The 12,167-nt window shown below is 40.9% G+C and overlaps 1 protein-coding gene across 6 annotated transcripts; it reads left to right on the forward strand.

The window, feature by feature from the left end:
• The first annotated feature begins 321 nt into the window (after window positions 1-321).
• LOC131469446 (uncharacterized) lies at window positions 322-7,959 on the forward strand. 6 transcript variants are annotated; one of them, XM_058644380.1, is made up of 8 exons: window positions 322-578; window positions 1,614-1,673; window positions 2,966-3,085; window positions 4,203-4,312; window positions 4,399-5,489; window positions 6,062-6,217; window positions 6,673-6,765; window positions 6,859-7,959. In XM_058644380.1, the coding sequence occupies exons 5-8, from the start codon at window positions 4,416-4,418 to the stop codon at window positions 7,174-7,176; spliced, it is 1,641 nt and encodes a 546-aa protein (XP_058500363.1). In that variant the 5' UTR covers window positions 322-578; window positions 1,614-1,673; window positions 2,966-3,085; window positions 4,203-4,312; window positions 4,399-4,415; the 3' UTR covers window positions 7,177-7,959. The 6 variants fall into 6 exon arrangements, with proteins under 6 accessions (XP_058500363.1, XP_058500367.1, XP_058500364.1 ...); XM_058644384.1 differs by having other exon boundaries at window positions 2,966-3,058; XM_058644381.1 differs by having other exon boundaries at window positions 1,614-1,669.
• The last annotated feature ends 4,208 nt before the right edge of the window (window positions 7,960-12,167 follow it).

The raw sequence follows: 12,167 nt of genomic DNA on the forward strand, positions 1-12,167 counted from the left end.
TGTCACTTCAAATCAATGGATGGGAGCATCTTCCCGGGGAGACTTTCCACTTCTGAGGATTTGACTGGTTACACTGCGCTTCAGTGCAGGCTGGAGAACAGTAAGTTGTCACAGTGGCGTTCAGGGGAGGCCTGTTTGGATGTCATTGGATCAAGAGGGAAATAAATATTCCAGAGACACTAATATTTAGCTTTTATTTCGTAATAAAACCGTATATATCTATCTATATATCTATCTATATATATGTGTGTATATATATATACACTCAAAAAAATGATTCTTGGCCCCAATAAACATGAAGCAATATTTCCAAGTAAACTGTAACTGAAATGTATAAAACTAAAGGTTTATTTAATAAGAATAAGTAAACAGTGTGTAAATATGTGTTCTACAACAATAATGTAAACAAACTGAGTAAACTTTATCTGACTGGATCACATAAGAGGAAAGTGGGCGTTTTCCAGCATATTGTCTACGGGTTCGCCCACACTGCCCCCACACACTTGGCACTGCCATGCGGACAACACGTCACACGCATTCCGCTTGACTGACAAACGGCGACAAGTGTGCTTAATAAGGTAAGTTTAATTGTTTGTAACGCATTGTGTTAATGTAGTGATATGATATTTTAAAATAATATCGATATGCTATTTTTTGTTGTTGTTTTTTTCTAGTTTCTCAAAGATAATGTGAATACTTAGGACTTTATACTGTTGAAAGTCTGGCGAAGTTCGATTAGCGCCCGTGAAGGGACATCCCGATATTCCGAAATCCCTATGTTCCGACGTGACGGACTTTCTAAGGGTTAGCTAATAGCTAAGCGCTAGCGCTTAGCTATTAGCTACGCGCTAGCGCTAGGCTAACGTACTAAGAGCGTATGTTTACATGTTTAGCTGCTGGCTGGCACATGGCACCTGACATGACCTGTCCTGCTGCTGCAGTTGGGCACTAACTCGCTTACATGCTCTGCAGTTTGCAAGCCGTATTATATTATGAAACGTATTAATTACATTAATTTAATGTCAAACCGATTTTTTTCTTCACTGTAGGCAAATGCTGCTCATGTGGGAATGTTCTCCTAAATTTAAAAAAAGTAACTTTAGTTAAGTCCCACGAGCTGATGTAATTTGAGATTTAGCACTGTAAATGATGTGATTAACGTAACCACTTAAATTCTAATGGGTGTTATTAATACTCTAAAAATAATATACATTTATTTCTGTGAAAATATATATTTTTATCGATTAATGTTGAATTTTGGCTGGATATGGCTACATACTGTGTCCCCATTGTGTTGTCCAGCTAACACAACCAGATGAAGTTAACTTATCTCCAGGAGGCTGTTTGCAAAAGATAAAATAAACAGTTATATTTAAACTGCTCAAACTTATCTAACTTAATACTACTTGCATTTACATTACATTATATTCCTGCATGTGCTTTTTCCTCCACACTGGGGACAAAAAATGTAATATTTTTCCTGTTACTTTTTGTTGCTGTTGTTTTAGTACATGTTGATGGAATTGTCAATTGTTGAAGTTTAAATAAGCCATGGATTTCTGCTAAAATGTTAGCTTTTATTCTATTTTCATGTGTCTTTCCTTCTCTTCTAGGTAGAACATGTGAATGGGTGTGTGGGAATGTAAGGTCTGTGGAAAATCAGTCCCAAGTAGGTATGAATTGCTTAAACATTGCAAGCTAAAACATGGCCATCATGGAAGCAGGTTCAGGCATTGCTGCCCATATTCCAATTGTCCATGCACATTTAGACTTTGGAACAGTCTTTTGAGTCATATATACCGTTCTCACAAAGCTCAAACATCTTCAGAACCATCAGAGTTATCTATATATTCATGTCAGCTGTGTGCATGTCCTCAACTTGCAAATGAACGAGATTACTTCAGTCATGTAAATGAACATTTAAGAAGGAATGAAACTGTAACATGCATGTTCAAAGATTGTTCATTTAAAACTAGCATTTACAATACATTTCATACTCATAAAAACAGGAAACATAATCCCCATAATGTAAATGATTTCAAAGCTGAGGTTGTTAGTGTTGTTGCAAGGTTACAGGAATCAGACACTTCAGTGATTGATGTTTCTTGTGCAGCAGGCACAGATGTAGAATCTGAAACGGACGTAGATGCACATGCTTCTAGTATTGAAGATCTTCCCAAAGCTATTGAGCAGAATATAGCCTCAGTTTTATTAAAGTTAGAGCATGTTCATTTTGTACCAGCTACAGCTATTGATGAATTGCTTCAGGAATTACACTATCTGTTAAGCTCTGTATCTGTTCCAGTCACATTTAATAGCCTGTGTAACATCCTTAATAAATGTTCTGTTACAGTTAATGAGTCAGTTGTCAAGGAGCTTGCTGAAACAGTGTGCAAAACCTGTCCTTTAGCTAAAGCCTTTGCAAAAGATGGCCCCCTAGCTACAGCCTACAAAAGAAAACAGTATTATAAAAAACATTTCAATGTGGTAAACCCAGTTGAGTACATCCTTGACCCTAAGACCAATAAGACATATCAGTATATTCCCATTTTGCCTTCTCTTCAGCATCTGTTAAATAATCGTGACATTTTAGAAAGTGTAATCCATACACAGAAGACACAGGAAAGTACCTTGAATGTAGTACATTATAAATCAATAAGGGATGGAATTTACTTTAAAGAAAACATTTTTTTCACTGGGGAGGATTTGAAATTATCTGTGTCACTATATGTTGATGACTTTGAGGTGTGCAATCCTTTAGGCACATCCAGAAAAACTCATAAACTCTGTGGTGTGTATTGGATTTTGAACAATTTACCACCTGGATCTCATTCAGCTCTTTCTTCCATCTACCTAGCAGTTTTATGCAAGAGTACTGATGTTAAGGTGTATGGGTATGAAAAAATTCTAGAGCCCCTTTTACAGGATTTGATCATTTTAGAGAAACATGGTGTTTTTATTACAGGTCTTGGAGAGTTCGTGAAAGGCACAGTCCAGACAGTCATTGCTGATAATTTAGGAGCCCACGGGATTGCAGGCTTCATCGAAAGCTTCTCTGGTGTGTACTTCTGCAGGTTTTGTACAGGTGAGAAAACAGACATTCAGGACAAGGCTGTTCAGTCAGGACATTTTAACTTACGAACAAAAGATGTACACGAAACACACATTAAGTTTGCAAGGGAGAACTCAACAATCTATTGTGGAGTAAAAAGAGAGTGTGTTTTTACTAAGAATTTATCTCATTTTGATGTTACCCGAGGCTACCCTCCTGATATAGTCCATGACTTATTTGAGGGTGTTGTTCCTGTTGAAATTGCCCTCTGCATCAGTGAAATAATTTCCAAAAAATATTTGTCTCTTGACACGCTAAACAACTTAATCCTGAACTTTCCATATAAGTGGGGAGACAGAACTAATAAACCTCATATTATACCACGCACTTACGCCTCTAGAAGGACCATTGGGGGTAACGCCCATGAAAATTGGAATCTTTTGAGGTTGCTTCCGTTTATAATAGGAGACCTGATACCAGAGGCAGAGCCTGCTTGGCTTGTGTTGCTTGACTTAAAAGAAATAGTTGAACTTGCTGTTGCCCCTCTTCATAATAAAGAAACCATCGCCTACTTGGACTGCAAAATCACAGAACACAGAGACAGGTTCTTGGAACTTTTTCCTGCACGACTCTTACCAAAACATCACTTCCTCGAACATTACCCTCAATTAATTGAATGTTTTGGGCCTTTGGTAGGGCAGTGGACTATGAGGTTCGAGGCGAAGCATAGCTTCTTTAAGAAAGTTGCTCGTCACACAAATTGTTTCAAGAATATTCCACTGACATTAGCAACTAAACATCAGCAAATGATTGCATATCATATCAGTGCATTACATCTTAAACCTGCTTTGGAAGTTGAAAATGTTTCTGTGCTTCCTGTAGATGTAATGAACAAGGAAGTAGTGGGCAGTCTTAGGCAGAAAAACCCTGAGATCAATGATGTACATCTTGCCAAAAATGCAACCATTAAAGGCATCTCCTACAAAATTGGTATGCTTATTCCATATGGTTCCACAGGTGGCTTACCTGGCTTTGCAGAGATCCTTCAAATCTGCATTGTTGAAAGAAGTTTGAGCTTTGTTGTAAGGGTATTGTTTGCATGGTATCGTGAGCATTTCAGAGCTTATGAACTAACGATATCTCCTAATAGAGAGGTTGCCCTAGTTCATCTTGAAAACCTGGCCGATGCTTATCCACTCTGTGACTACACTGTGGGTGTGAAACGAATGGTTACCTTGAAAAGGCACATTATTGTTTAAGGTGGGTTTATCGTAGTTGAAGTTCTTAAATAAAGTTGCAGTAATTCAATTTTTCGTAACCTTCTGTGTCCTGTATTTGTTCCCTAGAATCCATAAAGTGAAAGATGTCAAATCCAGTTCACCTGAGAGTCGTCCTCGGCGGAGATGACGCTAGAAAACTTAGCCTGATGTCAGGGATACCAGCATCTGTGGATCAACTTGTCCATGAGATAAAGACTGCTTTCGGACTTGTGCAGCAGTTCAGACTGCAGTATAAAGATGCAGATTTTGGAAATGAATATGTTAATCTCATTTCAACAAGTGAAATAAGAGACAGGGATACTGTGAAAGTGGTATTTTTTGCATGTGAAGAAACTATCTTCAGCATTCCAGGTACTCTACCACCTTGCAGCACCAGCACCCCACTGACTTCTCCCAACATATCCCAAAGCTCTGTGAACTCCTTCAGCTCTCGATCCTTGGACGAGGATGGATTTTCCTCTGATCACTCATTTGGCAGTGCAGACACCATCATTTTAGATCCATCTCCAGAGTCAAGAACCTCTTCATGGCCTCCAGTCTTCATTGTTCCCAACTTTTCATATTTTGCTGACATTCTACTTCAGAGAGCAAATGCAGAATTCAGAGAAAACGGCACTCTTCTTACCCCTCCCCCAAAGCTAAGAATGGATATTCTTGAAGGCATGGCTGAACAGATCTTCAAATACACAGCATACCCCAGTGACTCCCAACTTGAAGAGGCTGCTGAGGTCTTGGTGCATGTCCATCCATGTTTGAGGGAAAGAGGAACTCGAGCTGGCCATGAAGGATGGAAACAGTATCTAAAGACAAAAGTTGCCAATTTCCGCACAAAACTGTGCAAGATTGGTTACCCAGAAGTCAGTGTAAACTCTCTTAAGAACAAGCGCAAAGGTCAAGAAAAAGCAGCTGCAAACATCAAAAAACCAAGAAAAGCTGAAGTTAACTTTCTCCCATCTCTCCCTTGCGGTGAAACGAGAGAGAGTCTTGAAAATGAAAGAGTAGCTCTCTTGACAGAGGTGAAAAAGAGACACAATGAAGCTGTGGTCAAGCAGAAAATGCAGAAGACCTTCTCCTACAGACGTCAAGAGGTTGTCCAGGACTCGCCTTTAGTCTCTGACTTTGTGAACAGATGGCCTGGCTTGTTCACAGTCAGTGAGGTAAGCATTACTGATGACATTTTGCACACTTCTCTGCTGATGTGTAACTGCTTTCCAAAATGATTTTATGTAATTATTACCTCGGGGAAAATATTATTTTATTTTATATCAACATATCTATTTCTACAATAAAAACAATGGTAAGCAGGTTTTTTTCTTATGTCAACAGAATTTCTTAAGACTGTTTTCAGAGATTGATTATAGAGGGAGACTGGACACTAATTTTTTCCATTCCATCAAAGATATCAATCTATTGACATGCCATCAGCTTTAAAGATTTTATTTTATTTGTAGCTGCCCAACTTTTTTATTGATGACTTGTGCAACTGCTCTCTAGCCTGATATGAGCTGGAGCAGATGCTTTTAAGACTTTAACATACTTTAAATGTAAACGGTTTGACAAAGCCCTGATTGGATGGTTTATCTGCATCTGATAGTGCCCAAGTGCCAAGTCCTCGAAGTGTTTGTCCTTTTTCAGCACAGAAAATATCTATTGTCTTATAGACTATCTATAAGCTAGAAAGTTATTCTCTCTTTTCCCATTAACACATTGTTTCCTCTCTCTCCTACAGATAAATGCAGAATTCATGCGTATAACAACTTTGCCACTTCAAGCCAAGTTTTTGGGAGAAGTAGACAAATACACACCTAACTTGATGAAGGTCTTCAGCAGTAGAGGAGGAGCTGCTGGAAAGAAGATCAGGCTTCTCATGGCTCCGACAACTAAGGTAAGTGCAGTAAACTGTTACATTATTTAGCCAGAAGAGGTTTTTCTCCCTATATAACATCTCTGTTTCCTATCTACCTTCATCTGTTTAATCTTCCTCCTCAATGAGCTTTGTTATTCTCTCATTTTTCTTTCCTTTGCTGCCATCCTTTATATCCTCTGTGGATGAGATGTTGGACCCCTCATATTTTGGTGTTTTCATCTTCCATACCTCATCTTCCTACTTCTCCACTCTTCCTCTCATCTCCTACAATTTCTTCTCTTTACATGATCACCCCTCTTTCATTCATCTTCTCTTCCTCCCCTTTAACTTCCACTTAATGTCCATCTTTGTTTACCTCTGCAACCTTCCTCTCCACTTCACATGGGGGTTATTTGTGATAAAGATCTGATAAATGCTGGAAAATGTCTTGGAAAAATGAATAGCTTTAATATTTCATATACATTTTTTTGCAGAGTGAGGATATCGAAGTCAAGAGGGACTGTGTACTTCAAGGTCTTTGTGCTTATCTTAATGAGGACAGCAACACTCTTATCAAGAAGTACTTGGTCAGTAATTGCATTTGATTTTATTGTGATCTTTCAGTCTTGCAATGTTTTATCAGTTTATTTCAAAATGCTCAAATTGTTTCTCATCATTAGAACGTCAACATTGCGGAAGCTGAGAGAGAAATCGCACAGACCACCATGGGGCTGTATGTGATCCAAAAAGAGGGTGCTGATGAGGAGGGAAAGCCAGAGGATGTTGGAGTAGTGATTGAGGGCGTGGAACTTCTGTGCAATCTGGGAAGTGTTTCCTTTGGGTGTGCCATGCTTTTTGGGCTTATCTACACACTCAACCTGAGCTATCCCCAGGAACTCAAATTCACATTTGAGTTCTTTCAGAAAGTGTTGATGAACTTGGATGGTAACAGACTGTCCCCAAAGGTCCAAGCACTTAAAATAAAGATGCTTCAGTGAGCTCAGAAGTTAAGGGGCTGGACAATTGAGCCCAGCCACATTTAGTGTGTTGGACGTTGCCATTGTGATCTTCTTCACTTTGTTTGAAATTGTTGATTGTGCTGTGAAATGTGTTGAATGTGCTGTTTGAAGGGATGGGGCATTTGTTTAGATGAACCTGCTTCTGGACACTTTTCATTGATATTACTTAGTTTCAGTTATTATTTTGTTCCAGTTGAAGAGGAATACAGCATTCATATGCACAGCTTTCATTACTGTAACTGACTAAATGTTATTTGTTCATTAGTAAGGGAAACAACTTGCATTTTTCTGAAAATTGTGTTCAATAATTACCAATATTGATGTGAGGTGCAGACCTTGTAGATTCTTATGTGGAGTTCTCTTCTCCTTTAATCCTCTTATTAGTTTCTGCCTCTGAACATCCCTGGGGGTCAGGTGGACAGTCACCTGTGGATGTGTACAGTTTTTGATTGCCTTTCTTGTGAAACAAGTGCCAGTTTGCTGAGCTTGCTTGGCCCTCATGTGGTGAGGCTAAAATGAGTGTCCTTGAATAAGGACTTAAGTCTTCATTTTCATTTATGTATTTGTTTAGTTTTTTTGGTTGAATCTGCGGTGTAATGCAGTATAATATTATGCTATGTGGCCATTTTATTAGGTACATGTGTACACTCTAATGCAGTCCATTTCATGTTGATGCAAAACATATTTGCATAATCCATGTGGTGCAGACATGTTTAAAGTTGCTGTAATTTTGAAAATTGCCGATAAAGTTGTCGGAGAAATGCTGCGTGTTGCTTTGTGATTTTTTTTTATGGAGGTAGGATAACATATCTGAAAAACATTACTATTGTATACTTTAATACATAGGGTTTATGTGAACGTTCACCTTAACTTTAACTGAATAATCACATTAACTTTATGTAAAAGTTCACCTTACCTTTAACTGAATTAACACACGCAGTTTATGTGAAAGTTCACATTACCTTTAAGTGAATGAACACATAAGGTTTATATTTACCTTTGCATTAACTTTAGTTAATGTATTCACACTGATTCAGCATGGTAGAAACACATTGAATTTAATAGGACCCTCACATTGAACTTGCCTAATAAAATTACATGGAAAAACTTCATGTAATTAAAATACATAAAGTCAACGTTTTTGCTTCAATTATTTTTTTGAGTGTATATATATATATATATATATATATATATATATATATATATATATATATATATATATATATAGGGTTCCGGTGGCCATTACATAGTGACTCATGTTTTAAGAAACCCAGTGTCTGCGGCATCTATCCATCTGACGATCGTTAGCGTGAACAAATCCAAGAATCACTGGAGGCGCAGTATTAAAGCAAATTGTGTAGGTCACAGAATAAAATGATGATAATCATTTGCACTGAATACCTCAAGTGAGAATCACAGCTTGTCTATTGTCGTTTTGCGGTGTGTGGTTTGTCAAATGCTTTTCAATTACAGCCTTTTACTTGAGGCACTATCACATGCCCATGAAGTGATTTTAATGGAGTTTGCTGCAATTGTTTGTTATGCAAGACAGGTCTTTTCAGCAGAGAGCGTGGAGTGTGTGGGGGGGGGGGGTGAGGCAGAGGGAGAAGAAAGAGAAACACAAATGAACTTCGGGTGACAACACGACACGAGCGGATGAGCAGGGGAGTAGCTGTAGGCTTAAAACTAGTCACTTCCTGTCACTCCTGTTTAAGCGAACAAGTGTATTGTACAATATGAGGGAGGGTAACTCTCCTACATGTTCGCGTAAAACTCAAAACATGGGTGCTGATTTGGCAGATACAGCATTCTGGGGGCTGACGGCTGTCTCAATACACCAAGTCGGTCAGTCCTGTCCCACTTTACTCCTCCAACTCTCCCTCCCTTCCTCTTGATTCTCCTCCGTCCCTGACGCACACCGTGTAACAACCTCCTCTCCATTCCATCTCTAAAGCTCCTGGATAGTTGGAGCACAGGTGCAGGACTGCAGGGCTACAGCTCACAGGCCCTGGATGCTGAAACAGGAGAGGCAAGCCGGCGCACATGCAGAATTACAACGCCTCCATTTCTCACACTGACATAATCCCCATGTTTTATTTGTCCCCTTGTAATTCTTTTTATATCTTGGGCTTATGTTCTTTGGCATCCACTCAATCCCAGCCTCGGGACACAAGGCTCTACCCGGCCCATATGTGTGCCTTGCTCCAGTTAATGCATATTAGCTCCTTTGTAGCTGTGACTAAACTGGCCCGTCTCAGCGGAGAGATGTGTCGGCTTTGACTGACAGGCCATGTCTGGATCCTGTGCTTTGAGTCTCACGCCGACTTGTCAAACACAGACTCTGTCAAAGCATCCCTCACTCTGCTGTCAAGCACAGGAGCCTGAGAAGGCTGGGGAGGGTTCACGGCGCTGACCACACGTCTCTCAGCCGCCTAAGACTCTGCAAGTGTGTGCGTCCGTGTGGTAGAGACTGAATATTATCTCGCACTCGGCTGTTCCACCATGTTACTTTCAACAAAATGAAATCTCAGAAGCATGTTCCTGGCATGTCTCTTCTTATCCTCCATAGAGAAAATCTTAGGGGGGGGGAAAGTGGGAAAACATTTTTCATGCTTGCATTTTGGCAAGATTGCCTTGGAGAAAAGAAGTAGGGAGGGATGGGGGGGGGGGGCAGTTGTATGCCCTGATCAGATCAGTCACTAAAATTACATTGGGAACGCTTTTCAAAAAACAGCTTCATATTAGGACTTCAGCACAGTGTTGATGTATGTTGTCGGCAGAGAAAATCTGTTAAGTCTGTGCCATGTGATGCCAACAGTCTTAAATATTGTTTTCACAACTGTGCAAGCTAATTACCTTTAATTTTTCATCTGTGCTCCGAGGGTTGTAAGAGACTGTGATTAGTGATTCATTACTTCTCATTACCTGGCCTGTCAAACTGTTTCCTTTACTTATTCAGGCTGATTAGCTGTACATGGCCCGCCTCTCGCTGAGAGACTGCGAAAGAGACCTCAGACGCGATCCGCAGATAAGGAACTGTAAATACTAATGATGATGGGACGGATAACGATGAGAGGACGGGCACAAAAAGGGGAAGTGTGGCGTAAACAGAAGATTAAGAGGCGGTGTTTTCAAAAATGTGGACTCTTCAACTATAAATAATAAGTCAGTGTGTATAAATTACATACTAATATTCTTTCATTGTCTACTGCTTCATCCTCCACATGAGGGTCGGAGGTCGCTGGAGTCAATCCCAGCTGACACAGCTTGAAAGGCGAGGTACAACACACAGAGACGAACAAGCATTAACTCTCACATTCACACCTATGACCCTTGTTCGGACCGGGGTCTTTTTGCTGTAAGGCGACAGTGCTAGCCACTACCCCGCCATGTGGCCCATTATCATTTCACTTATGCTTAATTAAAAAGAACATCATTCCGATCTGAGGTCGTAGGATAAACGGCAAGCTTCTCCAGAGAAGGGTTATTTATAGGTGTCTGAAAATGAGGATTGATTTACTGCAGGTAAACAGGACGTCATTCACAGCAAAAAGGTCAAGGTGAGCCACAGCTTAGGTGGATAATATACAGGAGATTGGCTCCTCTGTATTTCACTTCTCTGTCAAGCCAATCAGGCCTCGGAGACATGACAGAACTTACTAACACAGGGGCTGCGCTTTTACGATTATACCAGTCCACAAAACGGGGCCCCGTTCGCTCGAAAGATGAGCGCTAACAAAAGCAGCAAAAAGTGCTTGTATGACACTGACAACAGTGCGAGACATTAACTAAAACATTCATCACCATTAGGAGTAATTAACAAACTTCCCCAGCATTAATTAAAAGGGCCCCGCTTTAAGGAAAACTGTGCTTAATTAGGAGGTTTGACAGGATGAGGCCTTGGGGATGATCTGTATCCAGAGGGCACAAGTGACAGAATCTCTACAGATTCTCTCTAGTTCCTCCTCCAGCACCTCAAAACCTCTGTGCCCTTGGTCAACTCACAAGATGCACGGTCTGGCCTGGCCTGATCTGGCTTGGAATGTCTGTGGAAAAGTATTGACAGGTATGACAGTCCTCCGATTAGCCAGTCAGCTAGAAGCACAGACCTTGTCACCTGTCGGGTACAAAGATGAAGGCTGAGTGAATAAAGGAGGAGGAGGAGGAGGAGGGGGGTGAAACGGGAGGAAGAGAGCAGAAGAGAAACTTCAGGGGGGGAAAGAGAGGAGAGAAAGGAGTGGCGACATTGGCGTTCAGCTGGTACACACAAATACAGGAAGCGGCGAATAAAAAAAAAAAAACAACACGTGTATCAGGCTCGAGTCACCTGCTGAAGTGTTTGTGAAGCACTCCATTACAAAAAGTAGAGGGTTTGAGGATGACAAATGTGTACCCAAAGAATCTGTGATTGGATCTGGGATTAAGGGGGTGCCATGTCTCTGATGGGAAACAGGCAGACGGAGAGTGTGGGGGGGGGGGGGGGAGAGAGAGAGATAGGTGGCAGGGAAAGAAGGATTGAAGTTGGACGGTGTAAACGAATGTCAGAGTGCCCTGGCAGGGAGACAGAGTGGCAGAGTGGGTGGGCTTTGACAGACACATCTCACACAGGCTGACAGCGCCGTCAATAGCCCCGGGATGGCCGCCCTGATTGACAGCTAGCAGGTGGCGCATGAATGGAGTTGTCAGGCCGACTGTCAGTCAAAGTCACATCGCTGTGGCTACAAGGCCGTGGCTGAACAGGCACACAGCTGCCAAGGTTGATCTCCGGGCACACAGGCACACTCCTGGCACAGGAGGCTAAGGCAGCTCAGATCATGTTAAAAATGACCATACATGGCGATTGTAGCATACAATAGCTGTGTTGATTGGGCTTATTTTACATTAGTGGGCAAATCTGGTATACATACACACGCGGGGAGTTCCACTCAATTAAAAAAGTAGGGGGGAAAAAAAGGGATTTGAATGTACTA

This window comes from Solea solea, chromosome 12 (genome assembly GCF_958295425.1).
Source record: "Solea solea chromosome 12, fSolSol10.1, whole genome shotgun sequence".
Lineage (NCBI taxonomy): Eukaryota > Metazoa > Chordata > Actinopteri > Pleuronectiformes > Soleidae > Solea > Solea solea.

Coding starts and splice junctions, on each gene's coding strand:
- LOC131469446 (XM_058644382.1), top strand. CDS start 4,416: ATGTCAAATCCAGTTCACCTGAGAGTCGTCCTCGGCGGAGATGACGCT. Junction 5,490..6,061: donor GCTTGTTCACAGTCAGTGAG/GTAAGCATTACT, acceptor TCTCTCCTACAG/ATAAATGCAGAATTCATGCG. Junction 6,766..6,858: donor CTCTTATCAAGAAGTACTTG/GTCAGTAATTGC, acceptor TCTCATCATTAG/AACGTCAACATTGCGGAAGC.